The sequence below is a fragment of the Rhinopithecus roxellana genome, chromosome 8 (genome assembly GCF_007565055.1).
Source record: "Rhinopithecus roxellana isolate Shanxi Qingling chromosome 8, ASM756505v1, whole genome shotgun sequence".
Lineage (NCBI taxonomy): Eukaryota > Metazoa > Chordata > Mammalia > Primates > Cercopithecidae > Rhinopithecus > Rhinopithecus roxellana.
In genome coordinates, this window is record NC_044556.1 from 25,674,818 (window position 1) to 25,701,198 (window position 26,381).

At 34.9% G+C, this 26,381-nt stretch overlaps 1 protein-coding gene across 4 annotated transcripts in view; it reads right to left on the reverse strand.

Moving 5' to 3' along the window:
* Positions 1–26,381, reverse strand: part of DPYD (dihydropyrimidine dehydrogenase) — a 902,287-nt gene that overhangs the window by 367,582 nt on the left and 508,324 nt on the right. For all 4 annotated transcript variants that reach the window (XM_030935823.1, XM_030935822.1, XM_030935821.1 and 1 more), the window contains one exon: positions 24,541–24,705. In XM_030935823.1, the coding sequence (XP_030791683.1) occupies positions 24,541–24,705 (165 nt within the window). The remainder of the gene's footprint in view (positions 1–24,540; positions 24,706–26,381) is intronic.

Consider the following 26,381-nt stretch of genomic DNA (forward strand, 5'->3'; position numbering starts at 1 on the left):
TGAAAATGCACCTCTGTCTCAAACATTTTTTCCAGAAATAGATATTAATCCTGCCCCTTTGCCCACTCAGCCAACAGTCAAAGAACCTCAGAATATAAAAATTCTCAGTAATTTTCTATGTTGCTTCCATCAAACCATTTCATTACATATGACTAAAATGGTGTAGGGAATAGAAAATAGTATGTATTCACCTCTGGAATGATCTCATATATTTTCCAAGCATGAGATCCCACTGGTTTCTCTTATGTGCAATTCAAAGATGCCTAAAAAATGGCTAAGTATTTATGGTTCAGTTAAAATATAAAAGCTTTTTCTTCTACTATTCAATACACACTGTAACAATACAATAAAAGTTATACATTACGAAAGTGATTTCTGAGCCTCAGTGAGAGGTCCATTTAATCAAATCACTGTCAGAAGTGTAGTATCTTTAGGAGAGTGACCTTGCCCAACCTCTTTGTTTATAGATGAGATTATGATTTGCCCAAGTTCATATAGTTGGTGACACAGCCATGAAAGGCTCTAGTTCTTCAAGACCATGGTACACTATTTAATCATTTATTTTAATATGCTCCATGGTTTTCCCCCATAACATCAACAATCCCACAAATCACAGACTTCCTAATACATAAGTCAGTTTTTTGAATCTATTTCTGGAAAGACAGGCAGTTCTTCAAATTCTAAACATGAAAAAGAATTTTTTAAAAATTTAGTACCCAGTGAGTACATATGTAAATGAATATAATGAATCAGATACCATAGGACAAATTAGTAAGATGGAAGCAATAGAGGAAGGAAAGTAGTAGGTTTGGTTCTTGGGAAGTTTCAGAGTTTAAGCTCATTATTTAGAAGTAACAGGGAGATCCTATGCTAGTAGTCAGGTAAGACTAAGAAATCCAATCATCCAGCCAAGAAATAACAACCACTAAAAGCAAAACAAAAACAACAAAACTTATTCGAGATTTTTAAAAATTAAACTTCATAACATCTCTTACAGACGCAAATTATTCAGGTAAATTGAAAATGAACATGTTGTTCAAAATTCAGCAAGTCCTTAAATTTCCCCTTTTTTTTTTTTTGAGTATGTGTAGGTGTTTTTGTTTGCTCATGTGAGTAACAGTAAGAAAGATTTCAAAATGTGAATATGATTATGATTAAACTGTAGTGTTAATTTAGCCTGAGAAAGTGGCCTTTTGTTAACAGATTATTAGGTAAACAGGGTATTAAATTTTTAAAATCATTTAAAAAGTTTTATAAGGATTCAAATAAAATCAAAATATCAGTTCAGGAAGATTTAAGAGCTTAAGTAGTAAAATAGTGTAAGCATTATTAGAAATGAACATTAGACATGAATTTGGATTTGAGGAATATTATAAATTACAACACAAATTATTATGTAGTCTTAATAATTGTGTGGAGATAATGTTAAATATTTATCTCAAACTATTAACCAGGGTAACCTGATATACATCTTGGTAAATCCAAGTTAATGAAGAATTATTATTTGTTTTACTAAATAGGATAATATAATTGCACCATATGTAGGAGTAGAAATAATTTTATGCTTTCTAAGTTGTTTTATTTTGTATAATTTGATTTTCCATTTTACCTAAGAAAGTGGTATGCTTCTTAAATTTAAATCAATAGTGTATCTGTAAATAAATTTTTACTTAAGAAATAACTTTAGCATACATTTGTCTGCCTTAATCATAAACAGAAAGAAGTATCTTATTTTCTTTGTTTTTTTTGGGGGGGGCGGTCAAGAAATATGATTAGGTAGATATTACATTTAACTGTATTGTATATAGGAGAGACTGAAAACTTTGAGGTCCAATTCTTGGGTTTGCCACTTTTACTCTTTTTATCTTGAGTAAGATACTTCTTATTTCTTAGGATTAGTTTCCACATTTGTAAAGTAAGGATAATAATACCTGCTGTCTAAAATTGTGCCGCGAATTAGTGATAAAGTATGTCTATTACTCAGTCTAGTAACTGGCACAAAAACAAGTAGCTTCTACTAATGAATTTAATCATCATTAATTATGATACCCTGACTAATCGATATTGGCAACATATAATTCTAAAAGATGTGCATCTGAAATTTAATGCTATACTTTTGTGTTTTCTCTAGATTTAACAGGAATAGGGATGTGGAGAAGGGGGTTGTGGAGAAGAAGGGGTAATCAATAATCAAAAACATATTTAAGAAAAGTAGTATGATGTGCTTAATAAATGTGGACAAACTGAACACTAGTTTGCACAAGTTTGTTACCAATATCTTTAACCCTTAGTTTTTCCCTTGGTAAACAAACAGACTAAGTCATATCATGCTTGATAATTAATTATTCAAAGTTTCTCTGGCATTCAATGTCTCTATGATTAACAATTCAGTTATGTTTATTGAGAATGCTAAATAATGGCAACTCACATTTTTCCTACTATCATTAAGACTGTCATGTTCCAGTGATGGCTGGGAGTAAATCTGAACATAAATCAGAAAATCGCAGGAGATGTGTAGTAGTTCCTTAGTTAGAACTATGAGAATGAAGTCATACCCTTGGAGAATTCTAGTGTGTGACTTGAAATATACTTAGTAATCAGTCACTGAAAGACTGACAGATTTGGTCATTGGTTTTTCAGATTCTGCCTAACAAGGCCTACGGGACATAGATTCTAAATGAGAAGAATAATTTTTAAAAAGTATTTTGACAGTTGCCTTTAAAAAAATAGAAACATTTTATGACACGTGTCCTTTACTTATAAGACTGACTTTTATAGATTATTTACCATGCTTGAACCCAGGAGGTGGAGGTTGCAGTGAGCCGAAATCGTGCCACTGCACTCCAGCCTGGGCGACAGAGTGAAACTCAGTCTGAGGAAAAAAAAAGATGTCCTCTTTCATGTGAAATTGAATAAAATATTATGATGCACATAAAAGAGAAGCAGTTGAACTGTGCTAAGCATGGGGCTTGGCCCTAGGAACACTGTGAGACTGCTCTCTGGTAAGGAAGCAGAGTCTTACATGCACATAATTACAAGATGCATTGATTCATGCATTAATAGAAGTATGATTATCCTTCCCCAACATCTGACTCCTCTTACTGAAATACTAGTTTACATCTACATACTTTTTATATCTATCTATATACCAATGTGTAAGCATTGCCTATATGTGAACCAATCCTACTGAGAATTTAGTAGAAGTGGAACCTGAGTTTAGATGGGGGGAAAAAAAACAACAACAACAACAACAACAACAAAAAAAAACAGATAGCAGAACAGGCTTAGCAGTTTTTTCCGGACAATCCTGGGGGAGGAAATTTAAAAATAGGGTTTTAGAATTGACCTGCAGGACAATTAATTAATTTATTTTTTCTTAAGAAATATTTATTGTGCTCACCCTATGCACCAGCCATTCTTCAAGGAGGTAAAGATTTAGGAGTAAATGAGAAAACAAGGAAAAAAGATTCTTACACATAGAGAAAAAATAAATTTTGTGAGAAAAGAGACTCCATCTGTCTTGTTCAATACTAGGTTCCAAAATAATGCCTGGCATTTAGCATACATTCAATAAATATTAGTAGAATAACAAGAAAAAGTAAAGGAAGAATTTATACAGTAATGAGTATTATTGAGGCACTAAAACCTAGCCATGTGATTGAGAATGACTGGAGTCTGGCATAGGGGCTTGCTTTTAAAATGATGGCCAAGGAAGGCCATTGGGAGATGGTACCAAGTGAATTGATGATTTCTGCTCCAATCTCTTTCTTATCTCTTTATAACATTCAATTATATGAATGTTAGAACTTCTGATATTGTTCCACAGGTATTGGACACTGTGGCATATTCTTTTCTCTTTGATTCATCAGTTTGGCTAATTTCTTTTAATAATTTTTATGGTTATATAATAATTGTACATTTTTATGGAGTACCTATGATATTTTGATATTAGCATACAATGTGAGTACATATTTACAGAGTATCTATGATATTTTGATACAAGCATACAATGTGTAATGATCAAATCACAGTAATTAGGATATCCATCACCGTAAACATTTGTCATTCCAATTCCACTCCTCCAGTTATTTTGAAATCAGCAATTAATTATTAACTATAGTAGCCCTATTATGTTACTGAACACTAGTTCTTATTCCTTCTATATAACTATATTTTTGTAACCATTAACCAATCTCTCTTTATCCTTCCCTTCCCCTCCCCACTACGCTTCCCAGCCTCTGTTAATCTCTATTCTACTTTCTATCTCCATGAGATCAGTTTTTTTATCTCTCATATGTAAGTGAGACCATGCAATGTTTGTCTTTCTGTGCCTGGCTTATTTCACTTAACACAATGTTCTCCAGTTCCATCCATGTTGTTGCAAATGATAGAATTTCATTCTTTTTATGGCTGAAAAATATTCATCTATACCACATTTTTTAAGTCCATTCATCCATTGACGGACACTTAGGTTGAATCCATATATTGGCTATTGTGAATAGCGCTGCAAAAAACATGAGGGTGCAGATATCAATCTGATAAAGTGATTTCCTTTCTTTTGCATATATACCCAGCATCAGGACTGCTGGGTCATATGGTAGTTCTATTTTTAGCTTTTTTAGAGCACCCCCCTCCACCTATACTGCTTTCCATAGTGCCTATACTAATTTACATTACTATGTCTTCAACCTCACTAATTCCTTCCTCCATCTTGTCTAGTCTCCCTTAAGCCTGGCCAATGAATTCTTCATTTCTCATTAAGTTATCATTCACTTCTTTCAGTTCTCTTTGGATCTGTTAAAATATTTATTTTACAACCCTCTGATAAAATTCCACATCTTTTCATGACTGTTTTTCCACTTCTTCCACTAGATCTTTTTATCCCCACATTTATCATGGTTATTTTACGTCTCTATCTGATAATTCCAATTCTATCTGTGGATCTACTTCTATGGAGCACTCTCAAGAATATTCTGTTGATCTTGGGCCACATTTTTGTTTTTCTCATGTCTTATAATTTTTTATTGAGTGCCAGGTGCTTTCTGTAAAAGAGCAATAGAAATTTACAGAAATAATAGCCATCCCCAGAAAAGGGTACACCACTTCTCTTATCAGGCTGCTAATTATGAGACTGAGTGGATTAAGTCTATAGTTAAGCCGAGTCTGGGTTGTGCCATGGCTTTAGTTAGATTCGGTTCTTCATTGCCTTCAAATGTGTTGAAAGCAGAACCTTCTCTTCAGCAGGACTTGGGATCTGAGTCCCAGAAAGACTCTAGAATCTCTTAATTTATTGTTAGTCCAGTAAGCAACTTTCTGAACCAAGGGATATCTCCTGCTGCTTTACACATATCTCCTGCTGCTTTACTCCTAGGTTTTTGGGTTGCTCGGGAGTTCTCTCCGCTCTCTAGTTTCACCATGGCTTTTTGTGCTTCAGGGTATCTTTCTCCTGATCTTCCCTTCCTCTAGCCTTCCAAAGAGTCACTGCAGTACAACTAGTGAAGGCCTGGAATGCACTGGGGGGATTTCTCTCAAGGCTTTTTCCCTGCCTTAGCCTTCAGCAGACCTCTTTTAACTGGAGGAGGTCCTGCTTGCCTTAGGGGGGATCTCTCTCAGCTTGGCTGCCTTGGCTTTACATTTGGTTGACAATACACAGTGAAGTCCCGAGACAGTTGGCTGGTGAGTCAGAGATGGTCTGTGCCTGGGTTTTTTGGAGTTCTCACACATCACACAACTCCAAACACATTCATTAAAAGTTCTTTACAGTTTTAACTGGTGTCTCTATGGTGACATCTTCCTTTCACCATTTCTCTGGGGAGCAAAGCAGTCATGAGTTTCTGCTCTCCTTGTCACTTTCTGAAATTTAGTTCATTTAGGTTTATTTGCATTTTCAGATTTCAGGTAAGTTTTTTAAAAGTCTAATTTTGTGGCTTATCTCTTTTGTTATGGTTATGAGGGTAGGAGTAATAATCTCTCATAGCTTTCTACATCCTTACCAGAAGCAGAAGTCCTGCCTGAATTTCACAGTCATAACCTAGCCATATGGTATCTATTATCCTAGTAGTCTGCGTTTGAATTGGAAAGGCCTTGGAAGGTTTTAAGCAAGAGATTAGGCAACAACTGTGAGTCATAAAACATTTCATACAACTCTGCAGTTGAATAGTAAGTATGAAAATATATGAAATGTAAAGCATTTGAGGAATAATTATAGTCGAGGTAACAATAATAATTACTGTTATATGGTTATATGTCATTTCTCATATTGATTGCTAGTTTCCAGTAATTTATTTAAAAACTTATTGTACACATAGCCATTCCAGCCTATAATTGTGTTCATTTCCTATATTAAGACATCGCCCCACCCATACTTTGTAACCCAAGAGCCATAAGTAAATTTACAATTTAAACTAAATCGGGCACAAAACAGTCACTGATCATTTTAATATTGAAGGTTTTAAAGGACACATTATGAAAAAATTAAAATGCAAAAAGCAGCACAAAGTTAAATTAAATTATTTATTACGGAAAGATTAGTCAATCTGGTTACTTCCCTAAATTTTGCATGAATAAAATATTACAGAAAATTTCCTTTTGGCTGATCAGTATATAGATCAGAAACTCCCCAAAGAAGATGCATTAATAAAATTAACTCATTCCTTATTAATGCTCTAGGCATTTTAACAACATGCAAAGTGAAATATCTACCTCAAAAATGACTTTAATGATAAGTTATTTCTTTGCTTCATGTACACAATGGATAATTAGTTCAGGAAAAGAATCTCAGAGGGAGAAAAAATAGCCCACTGTGAAATTCACAAATACTTTCCTTGGATTGGGTACAAATGCTATTCAGGCTAATACCAGGGATGCATAAATTCTTTCTATCCTATTTACAATCCAGTCTTGATTAGTCAGGAGCTCATTTTCCAGTTTGTGAATTATCTAGGTCTTTGATTCTTCTCTTCCCTCTGGCTGATTACCTTTCCCATTTCTCTGCTCATTAGCACCTCCACCGAAGGAAATGAAAATCCAGATGAAAAAGAAAAGTAAATCATTCATAGATAATTCTAAATAATCTCATGTCTGGCTTTAAAAAACAATCTTTTTATTGTGAGGAAGTATATATGCATAGTTTTATTTAAGATAATATAGTTTCTTAGTAGAACAGTGGGGACTGTGTGGTCAGATGTTCTGTTATCAATTTGAAATTCTACCGCTTACTATTTAAAAACTATCCTTAGGGAATTCCTTACCTTCATCCAGATATCAGTCTTATGCGATTGGGATGATATTCATATCTTTTTTGTGAGGTTATTGTGAGATCAATTCAGAGAAATACACATCTGTATTCTACAAATGACTATACAAAATTAAAAAATTGTTATGTTTTCAATTTGTAAAACCCCTTTGTCAATTCTTGTTTCTTTTATTTTCCTTAAGAATCAGTTTGCTTTGGGGAAAAGGCTCATCGTCAAAGTATATTTCTTTTTTTTTTTCTTCTTCCTTGCTCCTTTTTAAAAAATCGTACCTTTTCTCTCTAACATGGTTATGAAATACACTGGTAGAAAGGTTGAAGAGACTGGTAAAAATATGGTTACATCCTTACCAAAAAATTTCATTCACTGATTCTTCCCTGCCTCCTATTAAAATGGATGACTATTAGTTACCTGTATTAGTCTATATTCTTACCAAAATGGCCCTCATTCTAATTTGTACTTTTATAAATTTTGGTTATTAAAATGAAGACATATCCCACAGAGTAAAATTTTCAGTAAATTAGAGAGTTCATTATACACATTTAACTACTATATCAAAGTATTCTTCATTTATCTTATTTTAAGGATGTCTGATTTGCCTGGTGATTAAGCTAGTAGTCCAATGTCTCCCATGAACAGTCTCTTCTTAATTGATTTACAATTAATTGGATCATATTTTTGGATCACAGATATAGTTTAAACTGAATCAATTATGTAACCAGAAATAATGATTAAAAAAGAAAAGCAGTCATTAAAATACAGTACATGAACCCTTAAAACAATAATGTGTTAAGTATTTGTTTTTTAAAAGCTATTTTAAACAATAAAGAGGATGCTTTCAAGTAAATATCTTAGAAGACCTCAGGGGGAAATGTGAAATTAGTTCTTTGTGAAAAATAAATATCTAAAGAGTATTCCCTGCAGGGTACAATGTAAAGGTATAAACTAGCTACTGGCAAAAAAGGAAGCTGGGGGAGAAAAAAAATATAGTTATCAATAAGCCTCCCAAAGAGTAAAATGAAACAAATAGTTTGTAACAAAGCTAATGCAACATATATACTTGTAGCATATTCTGCTAAATAAAAACTTTATATTGCCTCCTACATTTAAACCTCTCATAAAACAGTTGTGCATTTTTCTAAAATTGCTTACAAATTAGCAGATTAAATGGGCCCTTTGAGACAAAAAAAAGGTACATTTTAAAGACTTGAGGGGATAAGTAGGAGGAAAATAATTGTTACAGGTTTCACATTATCCTTTCTTTTTCCTTCTTTCCCCCGTCCTTTAAGAGATTGCATTAGAGCTGAGTTCTCAACACTGATTTTTATGAAATAGTACCAATTGATACTAAGTAAGATTACATTAGAGTTGAGATCTCAACACCAATTGTTATGAAATATTACTAAACTGATATTAAGCGAGCCTACTGAACAAAGCTCTTCAGCTCTTTGAATATGAATTTTATTTTCATTTTTTGACATGAACTGGGCATGTGACAAACATATGCAATTTATAAATTGTTTCCATTGCCTCTCTCATGAGCTAGTTTATACCAAGAAGGAATCTACATTCACTGCATCATTGCCATCCCTAGGGTCTCTTTCACATGGTTCAGTGTGTTAGATGTTACACTTCCAACCTGGAAAGACAATATTCTCACCCAAAATGCAGCCTGACAAATTACAAAATGAAGGGGAATTTGAGAAAGAGTATGTTGTAGCCAGTAATGCTGTATAATGACTCTTTTAAAAGGTTTGATGGATTTTCTCAAGATTCTTCTTTTACTGAATGACATGAACCACCAGCATTTTAATCTTCAGCAAAGCCAAAGCTTAAAAATCCAATCAACATTTCTTTTATTTCTTAATACTATATAAGGTCATTTTTAACTTCATGTTAATTCCCATGACTCAGTATCAAAGTGAGGATGATCAAAATGCTAGAGGGTGTTAATTGACTGGTGTCTTGAAGAGCTGGGTAGGGACTGAAGAGCTAGGTAGCCAGGCTTTAGCGATTCAACCCAACCTAAAAGTAATTCCCAAGATGCATTCCAGGAAAAGAGCTATAATAATTTTAAGTTAAACTAATTTTTAAAACAGTTTTATGGAAGTATAATTCTATATATGTTATATAAAGTATAAAATAATAAATTATATAAAGTATACAATAAATTATACATACTTAAAAGTATACAATTTTATAAATTTTGACATATGTAATACTTTGAGACCATTATCACAATCAAGATAATGAACATATCTATTTTGTCCAAAAGTTTCCATGTGACTATAACTCCTCTCTCCCACTCGTAACCCCTCTGTCCATGAGGCAACTATTAATTTACTTTGTGTCACTACAGATCAGTTCACATTTTTTAGAGTTTTAGGATGACATAATAATATATGTGTTTTTGTGAGATTTTTTTTTTTGAATCTGGATTCCTTCACTCAAAATAATTATTTTGAGATTAATACATTTCGTTGTATGTATAATAGTTCATTCCTTTTATTGCTAAGTGATATTTCATAGTATGAATATACCACAATTTGTTTACCTTTTCAGTTGGTGAAAATATGAGTTGGTCCCAGGTTTTTGTTGTTGTTGTTGTTACAAATAAAACTATGAACATCCCCGTACAAGTCTTTGTACAGATACATGTTTTGTTTTCTCTTGGGTATATATCTAAAAGTGAAATATCTGGGTCATATGATGGATGTATGTTTAACTTTCTAAAATAAACCTGCCAAAGTACTGTATCAGATACATGATTTACAACTATTTTCTTTTTTTTTTTTTTTTGAGACGGAGTCTCGCTCTGTCACCCAAGCTGGAGTGCACTGGCCAGATCTCAGCTCACTGCAAGCTCCGCCTCCCGGGTTCACGCCATTCTCCTGCCTCAGCCTCCCGAGTAGCTGGGACAACAGGCGCCGCCACCTCGCCCGGCTAGTTTTTTGTATTTTTTAGTAGAGACGGGGTTTCACCGTATTAGCCAGGATGGTCTCGATCTCCTGACCTTGTGATCCGCCCGCCTTGGCCTCCCAAAGTGCTGGGATTACAGGCTTGAGCCACCGCGCCCGGCCTATTTTCTTTCAGTCTGTCATCTGTATTTTCATATTTCTTTATAATGAGTTTGAAGAGGAAATGTTTTTAATTTGTATCAAATCACATGTATCTTTTTTTTTTCTCTTTCAAAGGCAGTAATTTTGGTAGGTTTCTGACAAATATTTACCTAACAAAGGTAAAAAGTTTTCCTCTTTGTTTTCTTCAAAAAGTTTTATAGCTTTAGGTTTCTCATTTAGGTCTATAGGTATTTTAAGTTAACTTCTATATATCATGTGAGATCTGAATCAAGGCTTACTTTCTTGTTGCATAAGAATACCCAATTTTTCCAGCATGTTTGCTGAAAAGACTATATTTTGTCCACTGAATTGCCTTTTTGCATCCTTGTCAAAAATCAGTTGTTCATATAAATAATTTGTGGGTTGTTTGTAGGACTCTATATTCTGCCACATTAATCTATTTGCCTATCTTTATGCCAACACCAGACTATCTGATTACTGTTAATTTTAACATATCATGATATCAGAAAGTTTTAGACTTCCAACTTTGTTCTTTATGAGTTGTTTTGTAAGTCCTTGGCACTTTCATATGAATTTCATGATCAGCTTGTCAAATTCCACGAAAAAGGTTTGCTAATATTTTGATTGGGATTGCACTTTATCCATAGATAGAAATGGGAAGACTTGGCATCTTAACAATAGCGGCCCCTCTGATCTATGAATACAGTATATTCTTCCATTTATTAGGTTGTCTTTAATTTCTCTCAGAAATGCATTGCTGTTTTCAGTGTTCTTGTCTTTCACATCTTTTGTCAGATTTATCTGTATTTCATGATTTGCTGCTACTGTAAATGATATATTTATTTCATTTTCCAGTTGTTTATTGCTTGCATATAAAAATACAATTAATTTTTACAAGGTAATCTTATATCCTGCAACCTTGCCAAACTCACTGATTATGTAAAGTATTTTGACAGGGCCAAATCTAGGATAGGCAAGTTAGGTATTTATCTCAGGTGCAAAAATTAAGGGAATGGCAAACGTCTCAGTAATGATGGTGTTTTACCATAATAATAATAAAAATCTAGAAACAACAGCTTGTGGGCTATCTGTCTGTTCCTGTAAATTAAGTGATGTTTTTTGGTTGTTTGTTTCTTTGGTATATTCCATGGATTTTCTACAGTTTTACTTCTTCCTTTGCAGTCTTAATTTTTTCTTCTAATTGGACAGGGCAGAATCTCTAGCACAATGTGGAATAGAAGTTGGTGAAAGCAGATATCCTTATTTCACTTAGGAGCAAAGCATACAGTCTTTCACTATTTAGTATGATATTAGTTATAGGCTTTGTTGTACATGCCCTTCATCAAGTTAAGGAATTTTCCTACTATTAGTTTGCTGAGATGTTTTCCATTTTAACTAGAAATAGATTTTTAATTTCTTCAAAATTGTTTTCTATTGGGCTTATTGAGATAATATATTTTCTGATGATTATCACTATTTAGTTTATAACATATGAACTATGTTACTTTAAAATACTAACCCTACCTGGAGTTCCTAGGATATGCCTCATTTGGTGATGATGCATTTTTAATATATATTGTTGACTTTGATTTGTTAACATTTGTTTAGAATTCTTGCATCTGTGTTCATGAGGTCCTCAGTTTTCTTTTCTTGTACTGTCTTTCTCTAGTTGTGGTATCAGGGTGTTGCCCCATAGAATGTGTTGAGAAGTATTCCATCTATTTTACATTTCTGAAAGGTATGCATAGAACTGGCACTATTCTTTTCTAAATAGTTTAGCAAATCTACTTGTGAAGCAATCAGGGCCTGAAGTTTTATTTTCTCTAATGTTATCTATTGTCTCTTGAATAAGCTTTTATAGTTCGTGTCCTTCAAGGAAACTGTCCAGTTCACTTAATTTGATTAATTCATTGACATAATGTTGCTCATAATATGATGTTATTTTCCTTTTAGAATCTATAGAATCTGCAGTGATGTTAGATCTCTCATTTTCTATATTGTTAATCTGTGTTTCTTCTTTTTGTTTCCTGATCAGTCTGGCTAAAGTTTGGTCAATTTTTTGGGTCTTCTCAAGGAACCAGCTTTACCTTCATTGATTTTCTCTATTATTTTTCTTTTTCCAGTTTCACTGCTTTCCCACTCTGATATTTACTATATCATTTATTTTATTTACTTTGGGTTTAAACTGCTCTTTTTCTAGTTTTTAAAGTAAAAATGTAGGTCATTAACTTGAGACTTTTTTCATTTGGATATATGCATTTGGTACTATAAACTTCCCGATGAATAATGCTTTTATAGCACACAAATTTTGACATGGTGTATTTTAATTTCCATTTAGTTCAAGGTAATTTCTAATTTCTTTATGATTTTTTCTTTGATCCAAGGGTTATTTAGAAGTCTGTTTTCTAAGTATTTGAGACTTTTCCAAATAAGTTCCTGTCATTGATTACTAATCTAATTCTCCTGTGGTAAGAGTATATACTTTGTATGATTGGAAATGATTTAAAATTATTGAGACTTATTTTAGGGCCAATAATATGGTCTATCTATCTTACTAAATATTGTCTATGTATTTGAAAAGACTGTATTCTATTGCCATTCAACAGCATGTTCTATCCATGCCAATGAGATAAGTTGGTTGATAGCATTTTTCAAATATTTGATAGCCTGACTATTGTCTTATTACTTCCTTTTTTTTTTTTTTTGTTTAAATAGAGAAGGAATCTCACTACATTGCCCAGGTTGGTCTCAAAGTCCTAGGCTCAGCAATCCTCCTATCTTGGCCTCCTAAAGTGTTGGGATTACAGATGTGAGACACTGTGCCTGGGAGTTTTATTGCTTATTGACAGAAAGGTATGGAAATCCCCAACTATAATTGTGGGTTTTTCCATTTTTCCTTGCAGTTCTATCAGTTTTGCTTCATGTATTTTGATGTTCTGTTATTAAATGCATAAATACCTAGGACTGTTATCAGAAGAAATGACTCTTTCGTCATCATAAAATAATCTTTTTTTTTTTTGCCCCTGGAAGTATTCCTTGCTTTTGTATCTACTTTGTCTGCTTAATAGCAGACAAATATCAATACAAATATAGCATGTTTTATTGGAGGACAGTTAGGAGGGAATATATATTTTTTGATTGCTTCAATTTTCTTCTATTTATGTTTTTATGCTTAAACTCATTTATTATAAGCAGCATACAATTGACCTTACCTTTTAAAGATCCAATCTGAAGGCCAGGAGCAGTGGCTCACACCTGTAATCGCAGCACTTTGGGAGGCCGAGACAGGGGGATCACTTGAGGTCAGGAGTTCAAGACCAGCCTGGAGTTCAAAACCAGAGTTTCTCCAACATGGAGAAACTCTGACTCTACTAAAAATACAAAATTAGCCATGTGTGGAGACGCATGCCTGTAATCCTAGCTACTCGGGAGGCTGAGACGTTGAATCTGGGAGGCAAAGGTTGTGGTGAGCTGATATCACACTACTGCACTCCAACCAGGGCAACAAAAGTGAAACTCCCTCTTAAACAAACAAACAAACAAAATCCAGGCTGGGAGCGGTGGCTCAAGCCTGTAATCCCAGCACTTTGGGAGGCCGAGACGGGCGGATCACAAGGTCAGGAGATTGAGACCATCCTGGCTAACACGGTGAAACCCCGTCTCTACTAAAAAATGCAAAAAATCTAGCAGGGCGAGGTGGCGGGCGCCTGTAGTCCCAGCTACTCGGGAGGCTGAGGCAGGAGAATGGCGTAGACCCGGGAGGCGGAGCTTGCAGTGAGCTGAGATCCGGCCACTGCACTCCAGCTTGGGCGACAAAGTGAGACTCCATCTCGAAAAAAATAAATAAATAAAAAATAAAAAATAAATGAAATCCAATCTGAAAATCTCTGCCCTTTAATAGGGGTGCTTAGATCATTTACATTTTTCATGAGATTATTGAATGGTTAGGTTTAACTCTCTCATCTATATACTATATGGTTTCTATTCGTCTCGTCTCTTTTTTATTCATCTTTCCTCTTCTTCTGCTTGCTTTTGGATTAAGTACTTTTTATTATTCCATTATATATTTATTGCTGGTTTTTTGGCTATAACTCTTTGCAGCATTATTTTAGTGATTGTTTTAGAGTATCCTTAAGATACTCTTAGAGCATCTTTGAATTATCACAGCCTACATCCAAGTAATAGAAAACTTTATAAAAGCTGTTAGAACCATAAAGTAGTATACTTCCATCTCTTCCCTCACAACTTTTCTACTATACTCATACATTTAGCTTTATATATGCTATAACCCCCACATTATCTTATTTTTTTGTTTAAACAACCTATTTTCTTCTAAACTGAGTTAGTTAATGGGAAAACATCATATATTTACTCATGTAGTAACGAATTCTCGTGGTCTTTATTCCTTTGTATAGAACCACAGTTTGACATGGCATCATATTCCATCTGCCTAAAATAGTTTAGCATGATGTAGTGTAGACCTCCTTTTATTGTGCTTGAAAAATTATTTATTTCACTTATATTTTTAAAAGGTATGTAGCTGGATTTTGAAATCTAGGTGGATATTTGTCCTTTTCTTCTTTCAATACTTCAAAGATGTTGCCCCTCTGTCTTGTAGCTTAGATTGTTTCTGACAATTAATCACATTAGTAACTGTTATATGTGTTTCTCCGTACAGAGCACGTCTTTATTCTCTGGCTGCTTTTATGATTTTCTCTTTATCACTGGTTTAATTAATATGATTACATTATACTTCCTGGTATCGTTTTCTTAATGTTTCTTATGCTTGGAGTTGATGAAGTTTCTTGTTTTTTGTTTTTTTGTTGTTGTTGTTGAGGGGTGTTTTGGAGGGTTTGTAGTTTTAGGCAAAAGTGGAAGCTTTGCACTATTATTTCTTGAAATTGTTTTCTGTATTTCCACAACTTCCTTTGGGAACTCTAATTACACATATATTAGGCCACTTATTGGCACCAGCTCCCTGATGGTATGTTTATTTCTCTGTCGTGTGTGTGTCTGTGTGTGTGTGTGTGTGATTTTGGATAGCTTTTATTGTTATATTTTTAAGGTTACTAATCATTTCTTACACAATGTTTAATGTGCTGTTCATAGCTTCCAGTGTACCTTTCATCTTATTCATTGTAGTTTTCATTTCTGGAAGTTTTATTTAGATCTTTTATCTATCTTCCATGTCTTAGCTTTTTGAACATAAGGAACGTAATTAAAATAACAGCTTTATTGTACTTGTCTGCTAATTCTAACATCTTGTCAGTTCTAGGATGGTTTTAATCTATTAATTTTCCTCCTATAATGGCTTATGTTTTTCTACTTATTTACATAACAGGTAATTTTTTTTATTGAATGCTGGATATTGTGAATCCTACCTTGTTTGGTACTAGGTATTTTTGTATTCCTATAAATATTCTTCAGCTTTGTTTTGAGTTGCAGTTAAGTTATATGGAAACATGTTGATCCTTTCAGATCTCACCTTTAACATTTGCTGGCCATGACCAAAGCAGTGCTCAGCATAGGGCTAATTATTTCCCAATACTTAATTAAGAGTCTTATTTCTCGCTCTGTCGCCCAGGCTGGAGTGCAGTGGCGCGATCTCGGCTCACTGCAAGCTCCGCCTCCCGGGTTCACGCCATTCTCCTGCCTCAGCCTCCCGAGTAGCTGGGACTACAGGCGCCCGCCGCTGCGCCCGGCTAATTTTTTGTATTTTTAGTAGAGACGGGGTTTCACCATGGTCTCGATCTCCTGACCTTGTGATCCGCCCGTCTCGGCCTCCCAAAGTGCTGGGATTACAGGCGTGAGCCACCGCGCCCGGCCAAGAGTCTTATTTATATTCTATTCAATGCTTGTGGTCATAGGGTTTTCCAGTCTGGCTGGCAAGAACAGTCACTATTCCCAGATATATGTAAGAACCAAGGAGTAGTCCATGTCATTCATCCTTTTTCCCGGTCTCTCTACTCACATGCATGAGCTGATCTGTACTCTGCTGCATACTCAAGAGAAAACCTGCAGATCTCTGGAATTCTCTCCATGCTTTCTGGTACTTTATCTTGTGAATTCTAGCCACTTGCTCCGTCTCCTCAACTCATGGTCTGGGGCAAGTCCTTTGTTTTCTGTCTATCAGTGACCACTCTCCTTTATTGCCTGATGTTCCAGGTCTTAAAAGCTGTTGTTTCATGTATTTTCTAAGATTTTTGTTGTTGTTGTTTCCATTGGGAGGGTAAATTCAGTCTCCATTTCCATCTAGGATGCACTAACATTTTATTTTAAAGAACTACAAATGTCCTATGTCAAGAAAATACTTGGCTACATGGAGTCGTAAACTAATCACAGAACTGTGAGCCATATTACATATTCTGATTCATTTTTTGCTACCTTTGTTTTGTGAAATTACATATATTTTATTTTTTTTCTCTGCTTCTATGCTGATATCAAGAAAATAGCTGTCACTATTTAAGTGTTTTAATGAGAAGCTGTTAAGTGAAATGAATGAATGATATTAAAGCATGAGAGTATAGTAAATAAAACATTAGACAAATAGTCCAAAAACTTACATGATACCAGGACATATAATGAACTCAAATTGAAGGAATCACTGAAAAACATATTTAGCCAGTTAGTGTTTAATTTTTAAATTGGTAACTATTTCTGAAATGAAGGTTTTTGTATAAAACCACCAGTTCACCAAGTTTTTGAAAATCAATTGGGCAACACACTTTAAAAGCTATACACATGCTGTCACCTTTGACTTGCCAAATCTCCCTTTCACAACATATAAAAAAATAAAATTAAAAGTAGGGATAAAAACCAAATGCACAAATATTCTATGCAATCTAATTTATGGTAGTGAATAATTACCATGTATTGAAATGCTATACACAATCTTTCACAATGTTTACAACAACCTCTGAGGGTCACACAGATGAGGAACTGAGGCTGAGAGTGTCATAAAAAGCAACTCAGAGGAGATGTTGAGATTCAAATCTGTTCTGACTCTAAGCCCTCTGCCTTTAGTTCCTAGACTACAACAACTCTAGGAAAACAGAGTTTTGTTAGGATAAGTGGTCATGGATGTTTTCACTCCTAACCACTTATATTTTAAATTTCCACTACTATTATGATATATTCTTATTTTTTTTGTAAATTAGAAGAATATTTTTAAAGGTCCACAAAATAATGTCACTAGATAATCTGAGTTAAAATTTGCCCCAAAGTTTGGCAATTTCTTTCTGGAGGATGGGATGCAAGTATATATTGACTCTAGAATTCATGAATATCAGAAAATCACTACGTAAGCTCTAGTACAAAAAAGTGAACTGTTTCCTGGGGGTTTACTAGTCTTCCCTTCAATAGCTGCTTCAGCAGTTTCCTAATTTATTTAAAATAAATCAGCATGGGACTGTGTAGAAATCAACAGAAACAAGGACTTGACATGCTCAAAAAATTCCAGAGGGAGAAAAGGAGGAGTCCCTTCAGTACAGAGACTCTTAAATTTCTCTTTGTGACTATTCTCTTCGGGGTACAAGGCAAAAGAACTAAGGTGATGTTCATGCTCTCTAAGTTCTTTGATAAGAAACAAAAGTAATTATCTTGTACTGGCCATTGCTGGCCTGACAACAGATATAGTTTCACCTGTTATTAAATTTTGTTTTTTTAAATAAGTTGTGTGAGTAACAAAAATCCCCCTATTTCTAATAAGTGAAACTTTAAAAACTTCAAAGAAATGGAAGTCTACTTTTGCTGAGGTAGTCTTCATGGAGATGGCAAGAAGACTGTACAGGGACTGTGGGCTAACGTACACCCATCAAATAAGCAATAAGCATCCTCCTCGCTTGCAGGACACCTAAATTTGACTCAGTTCCCTGACTTCCCCTATTTTGGAATATAGAATTTCAGATGAGGCCAGGTAACAGCTCAAATCCAAGTCCAAATTGAGTCCCACTGACCCTATTTTCTATAGACAGCTACATCCTAGAAAGCAGTAAGAGCTGGGCATAGAATGTCTTTAGTTGGGAGTAAGAGCAAGACAATGCTTGGCTGATAACATAACTTCTTTCTTTGTCAAATCATTTGCTTTCTTTTGTGAAAGTTTATATTTAAGAATGCCCATTTAAGAGGGTGGGAAAGGAAGGATTGGAATAACATATATTCTTAATTTCTCAGGCTACTTAGGGCCAAATGAAATATTTCTTCAAGGTGTAATGGAAAGCCTTCCCGGTCTAGTGCTTTCACTCACTAGCTGTATGACCCAAGATAGTCAATGCAATATCTCTAAATGTCAGTTTCATCATGTGTTAAATGGGGAAAAAAATCTCTGCTTCACAGATACATAAAGCCCTTAGCACAGTGCCTGAAACATATAAAATGCTCTTAATAAACTGTTCTGATATAGGAATTTTAAGAATGTTTAATAACATAGGGCAAGAGCCATAAATAATGCTGCGTACGCAGTAGAATCAATTGACGAACTTTATAAAAAATACACACACGTATATACAGACACATATACACACGCATATACATATGTGTATATAGATACACATACATACATATATATTCATTGTATCCATGGAGATTTCTGAAATGATTGAACAGAATAGGGCCTAATCATAAATACCTTTTTTAAAGCTTCTCAGGAGATTCCAATATCCAAACAGAATAGAGAGCTACTGGACACAGGTTCTTAATCTGCAGTCCAGAGACTATAGAATACAGAAATCCATAAACTTGGGTGAGAAAACATGTAGACCTTTATTTTTACCAATCTTCTAAACTTTGGCATTTTTCAATCATGAATGTATAAATTAAAAATAAAGCCTCTCAGGCCCCAGGTGAGACAGCATGGACTCTTTGTGTCAATAAGATACCAAATTATAAAGGAGACCTGAGGACATGCCAGGCAAAGGTAAAGTCAAGCACCTTTGCACTTAAAGAATAAACTATTCTCAGTGCCACAAGGATTTTTTTTTTCCTTTTCTCTGGCAGTTAAACAAGTGCTGGCCTCAAGATAAGCAATATAAAAACAATTACAGCTCACTGATCAGCAGACGCCAACTGACTTCCCCTGTTCCACAAGTCATAACTACAGGTTTGATTGGACAAGAGATGGATTTTAGCAACTTTCTCCTGATAAGGGACTACCAACCATGGATTGGTTCTGGCCAGTTTACAGAGGCTGTGCACTGAGTGCCTTCATGTCTCTGCTTCACCTTTTGATGAATAGAGACCAACTGTAATACATTCAAATGTTAAGTCTCCACTACAAAGTGAACATTACATGTATATAACATGGATGTTTGTTCAGTACACATGCATTAAGACCCCTTCATGAATATTCATAGCTTCTCCTATAACCTAATATGTAACTTAGATGTTAAGGCCCCTTCATGAATATTCATAGTTTTTCCTATAACCTAATATGTAACTTAGATGTTAAGGCCCCTTCATGAATATTCATAGCTTCTCTTATAACCTAGTATGTATACTTAGCCAACCCCTTCACCATAAATTCCTGTCTTACCTTTCTTCTCTTGAAGTTTCTGTCTCTGGCTTTGACCAGCGGCCTGCTTCCTAGCCGATAGGTAGTAATACTTTCTAAGACATAAAGCTCTCCTTTATAAATGTATAAATTGCCTGTTTTTTTTTTTTTTTTTCTTTTGGAGATCGAGTTTCACTCCTGTCGCCCAGGCTGGAGTGCAGTGGTGTAATCTTGGCTCACTGCAACCTCCGCCTCCTAGGTTCAAGCAATTCTCCTGCCTCAGCCTCCTGAGTAGCTGGGATTACAGGCACCTGCCACCACGCCCGACTAATTTTTTGTATTTTTAGTAGAGATGGGGTTTCACCATGTTGGTCAGGCTGGTCACAAACTCCTGACCTCAAGTGATCTACCTGCCTTGGCCTCTCAAAGTGCTGGGATTACAGGCGTGAGCCACCACACCCGCCAATTGTCTGATGTTTTTAAGATAACAAATGCAATAAACCATAGTGGCACTATTGATATCTGTCACTTTGCACCAAAAGAAGTCACAGAAAATCACAGTAGAGTTGCTGCAGAAATCTCAAGTACTTATACTCACCACGACATCAAAATTTTAGTATTTATTAGACCCACCACTAGATTGTTACTTAGTGCCTTAAAATATATATATATATATATTGCTATATTGTATATTTTAAGGGAGATAGTGAGAATCCTTTGTAAGCCTATGAATTTTGTTTTATGCCTTCAAAAATATTCTGGAAAGAGGCTCCTAAGCTTCACCAGAGTGCCTAAGGAGTCCATGGTACACATAAAATGTTAAGTACTGAATATTTAGAGGCTATTTGTCAGTAAAGCACCTTCAGGAGTGCTGATGTAGATCAACTTCTTTGGAGTCACTTTGAACCTAATATGTACAATGCTGATCTCTCAGTAATTAACTGAGAAAGTGTTTTTTACAGAAATGCGGTGTATTGTAATAGATGTATATTTACATATCAATTGTTCTTCCTTATTAATTTCTCTAACAAAGCCCTCATTTCCTTTTCTATCTTCACTAGCTGATTCACTGCTGAAGCCCTACCTTTTGCTTCCTACTTTAGCTGCCACAAATGATAAAAAAAATTCAGTCTTTGCTTCCTAATTCGGTGCATTCAAAGTGTAGCATGTATTTTTTGTTAAAAAAATTTTTTCCTCAGCCTGAAATATATGATTCATAAGGATTTTGCATTGAGAATAAAAGGATTCACTTAAAATTGACTTCTGCAAGTCCTAGTTATTCTGTATATTTAATAACAAGCATTACAGAATCTCAACTTAGGAACAAAAAGCTCTTAGTCAGTAATAAATTGTCACTACAATGATCAATGTGCCAAATTTAATTCACAGATAAATAAAAGGAAACCTTGAAAGCCAAGCAGAAGTCTAGTGTGAATGTAGGCTTTGGTATAACTCTGACAATTCAGAGATGAGCCCTCACAATATATTTCAGAGGTCTCCCTGCCTTTACATTCAAGAAGTTCATCAGCTGTCTCCTCTGGTTTATGGTCAACTGGTGCTCACCCTCTCTGGAAACAGAGACATTAGCTAGTGATATTAGCTGGCCTATATCCACACCCAGCACAATTCTTTTTATCAGAAAAGTTAGCTTTTGCTTAGAAGCTGCCACAGTGGGTTGAATTGTCCAGTCCCGGTCATTAAAGGTGGCAGCCATGCAGTCGAGAATGATGTGAAAAAACTCCAGCAAGAGTGATAATTAAACTTGGAAAATGAAGGGTCACCTTCTTTCATTCAGCTCATTGGGCAAACGCATCAGAATAATTCCAAAACAGCAGGGGACTGTCTACTCTCAGCATGACAATATCTAGGTACACACACATATTTCTATGGGTTCAAACGGGAATGCCATTTTAATTGTATTTAAAATGTTATCTTCAATATGAGGAGTAAAAATGCTAGAAATTAGTTCTAGGAATACAGAAAAAGAAAAATGTGTATAATCTAAATAGGGAAAGAATCAGAAACAAGAAAAGTATGCATTGTTTTCTCAAGAAAAAGCATTATAAGAGAAGAAAATTATCACCAGGGAAATTGAAAAGAATATTAACTACATCTCTTCTTTCTACTTGACTGTAGAATCACAAAACAAGGGTTTCATCTCAGCTTTCTTGTTCACTTACTGTCATTTCTTGGTGGTCATTACTACAACTTACTCCTACCCCAAAAAGAGAAAAAGTATCACATGAAGTTAAGGCAATCCATCGGTAGGAGTTATTTTCCAGGAAAGTATTTTTTTTTCAGACACATTAGCTTATCTAGATACTATTGAATCAGTATTTGGGAAATTATATTTCATACCATTCTCATGAGGCATTAAAATGTAATACCAGGCCAGGCGCGGTGGCTCACGCCTGTAATCCCAGCACTTTGGGAGGCCGAGACGGGCGGATAACGAGGTCAGGAGATTGAGACCATCCTGGCTAACGCTGTGAAACCCCGTCTCTACTAAAAATACAAAAAAAAAAACTAGCCGGGCGCGGTGGCGGGAGCCTGTAGTCCCAGCTACTCGGGAGGCTGAGGCAGGAGAATGGCGTGAACCCGGGGGGCGGAGCTTGCAGTGAGCGGAGATCCGGCCACTGCACTCCAGCCTGGGGACAGAGCGAGACTCCGTCTCCAAAAAAAAAAAAAAAAAAAAAAAAAAAAAGTAATACTAGACTGGGAACAGTGGCCTACACCTGTAATTCCAGTACTTTGGGAGGTTGAGGTAGGAGGACTGCTTGAGTTCAGGAGTTCAAGACCAGCCTGGGCAACATAGCAAGACTTCATCTCTACAAAAAATTAAACAATTAGCCGGGCATGGTGGCAGGCACCTGTAGGCCCTGGGAGGCTGAGGCGGGAGGATCACTTGAACCTAGGAGCTGGAGGCTGCAGCGAGCCATGATGGCGCCAATGTACTCTGGCCTCGACTACAGAGTTGGGGGTGTACCCAATCTCTAGTTAAAAAAACAAGTAATACTCAATATTTAAGGACAACATAGGCAAATACACTGGACCAGAGAACACTGTTATCAGACAGGAGCATGGATGGTAAAAACAAATTTCAAGTTCAAATTCTAGCTTCATCATATATTAGGTGTGTAATGATTGACATGGTACTTAATCTCTGTGTGCCTCAGTTTCCTCATCAGTGAAATAGAGACAATAATACTACCTATCTCATAAGGTTGTTCAAAAAAATCAAATGAGTTTAAAATAAATAAAACTGTTATAACAGTGCCTAGCACAGAGTGAGTGCTATATGAGTGCTCATAGTATATTATTACCATTACTATTATGTTGCAGGTTCAGCACCTGGCAGAGAATTTAACACTGTACATCAGGTTTACAAACATATTATTTCTTTTTATAGTTGACCTTTTTTGTTGTCCTTATCATTCTGAGAAACGCTTCCCAAAAGATGTAGGTCCTTTAACAAACAAATAGCTCAGCATACCTCTTATATAGAGTGTTATATAATGCGAAAACAGGGATAATTTTCACAACAAGCTCAGGAAGGGAAAGATTCCTAATAAGCAGAAACTAGAGATTTTAGATGGGTCCTGATAGTTCCCTTCACATCTAAACGACTGTCTTGAGGAAGATAAATTATATTTGTTCTGTGTGCATGTATTTTATTTCAAGTTAAGAGATAATTTTGAAATAATTAGAGCTGCGTAAAACAGAACAAAAACTTGACGGGCAAGGCAATCGTGTGATTTCTATATTCCTTTGTAAGAATTTGCAATTTATCAGTTTGTAGACAACCATTCACCAGTTTCAATAGATTTTAAAATATATCATTAGTATACCTGAATGTTGTTTTTGCCTCTGAAAGACATATGTAGGTAGAAAAATATTTTCGATGACATAAACACACGCATTGCCTCAAATCTCAACCTCCATTCACTACCAGTTCATTGAAAGAAAGAATGAAAGAAAGAGATATAAGTTGTGTGTATTTGAAAGAGACAGAGAATTGAGGAAGAGGGAGGGGAAAAGGGAGGAAGGAAGAGAGAGAAGGGAGGGAGAGGGAGTAGGAAAAAAATAGGAAGTGGGAGAGGCAGGTGGGAGGGAGAGGGACTATAAATGAATGACATTAAGGATAACCCTAACCAGACTATTGAAGAGAAAATATTATCTAGTATATTTAAGCCTGATTTTACTGCAATATTTATGCATGGTTCTTTAAAAGAAAAAAAAGATTTTATAAAAGATAGTTGACTCATTTAGTATAGGAGTGTTAAAATTATTTGGCGAATTATTTCCCACTGAAAAAATATAAATTTCATAGGAAGATATGCTGCTTCTGCCTCAGGTTCATATTTAAAATGATTTCTAGTCTGCAATTTCTTCCTAAGGTCATCACCTTCATAAATACCAGCCACATACAGTGAAAACCAACTCAATAAAATGAGTATTTCATTTCTCTTCCTTCTGCTTATGTAGATACTTCTTCCATCTTACATGGCACCCATTTATAACAAAGCTTCACATTGTGTGGATTTTTATGAGTTCTTGAGCTTTTCTTTCTTTTTTATCTTTCTATGCATCAGCAAAGCAACTGGCAGATTCTTTAATAAAATATACACATTAATATTTATAAGCCTATGAATTGGATGTTTAAATAAACATTCACCAACTTATGCCAATTCTCTTGTTTTAGATGTTAAATCACACTTACATTGTCTGGAAAGTCAGCCTTTAGTTCAGTGACACTTTGACACCAATATGCAGCCGTTTTCTCACTGATGAGCTCAATATTCAGAAAGGAGCTTTGTCCAGGGCCATACATGGGGCCAGAGGTGGTTCCCCGGATGATTCTGGGGGAAACATTTGTCACAATGTCCTGATGAAAGAGCAAAGATATTGAGTCTCCTTTTGACAAAGAAAAGCTATAATCTTTATTATCTGCTCATTTCCATATGACAATATTTTATGAAGTCCCTTCTCACATTTTTGCAGAGGCATTTTTAATATACATTAAATTAGAATTGCACATAAACTACTTGTAAATAAAAAAGGTAAAATAAAGTATTTGTTAGCTTTAGCTAAATTACTTCTTGTAATTCTAGGTTTAGAATAGTGCAAAAATAAAAATATTTATATTCATTAACACTGATTTAGGGCATACACATGTTAACTTGTTTGTGATTAAATAATAAAAACATGATAGGTAAAATGCAAAAGTTTATCATTTCTGTCCATTTAATCTAGGTATCTCCAATCACAGTTTAACTCCAATAAGAATTAATGTTAGTAAAAACTTTATTTTTTTCCTAAAAAAAGTAATTCCAATGTAAATAAGTGAAGGAATACATATTAGTATTACTGGCTCATCAACCATTAACACATATTTTAACAAACTGGCTAGGTCAAATTACTTATAGGATTATAACTATATATTCACATTCAATGAGAAGAAAGTCACTTTCTCCAAGACTGAAATGGGTATATCAATAACTTCCTGATACCTATAAACAGTAAACAGTAAAATTAACTTGCTTGTTAAGTGTAATTAACAATCCACAACTGCTTCTAAAGCTGTATTAACGAAGAAGAATAACATTCTTCCATTACTTAAAACTAAAAAGAAACAAAGAAGGAAAATGTTTCTTTTGCCAACTTCCAATTAAAATTAATTTTGAGTAAAGGTCATTTAGTTAAGGATTTATCAGAATTAGTCATTTAAGTACCCCTCCTCACCATCTTGTCACTTTTAGTAAGATAACATGAACCCCCATTAGTATATAGCAATTAAGGTCAATTTACATATTTTAATTAAGAACCACCCCATATAAAACAATTAGCGTAATAGGCATACTAACTGGATTTCATAACATTTGGACGTTTTTCCAACTAGATAGACAGGAAACCTTAATTAGCATTAATTAGTGCTGATCTGCATATGTTTGATAAGGCATACCCTTGCCACAAAAGATTATTTATTCCTGAATCTGCCAAATGCCACAGTTGCAGAGGATAAAAGGACTTTTCTTCACATTGCATGTTAATTTCTGATAATTTACATTCACTTTTACCTTCGAATTAGTATATTATAAAATAAATGGTATAAATGTTACAATAAGCCTCCTTAAATATGTACATTTTAACTTATAGGAATCATGCCAGTTAATTTTTTACTAATTAAGTCATTCCATTTCTATTGTAATTGTGTGCAACATCTCCAGTTTGCTTTGATTTGCTATTGTGAAACCATGTTTCACAATCTTAACGGGTAAAATGACAAATAGAGTTACTTCAGGAAGCTCAAGCCTAGTGCATCAATTTCCATCTTGGCAAATGCTTAACGTTCTGCCTCCTTACAGGTGGCTCTGTGAAGCTCATCCAGCGGGTACTCTGGTGTTTTCATGGTCTGAGAAGACAATTCTTGAAATGTTTCACTCAGATGAGGCTAGTTTTCTTCTATGTTCCAATTTTCAAGAGCCATACCCTTTAAGCCTTGAGATCGTCCTTTCCTCTGCTTTACTCTCTACTCTAAATGCTCTTCACCTAAGTAAGTCC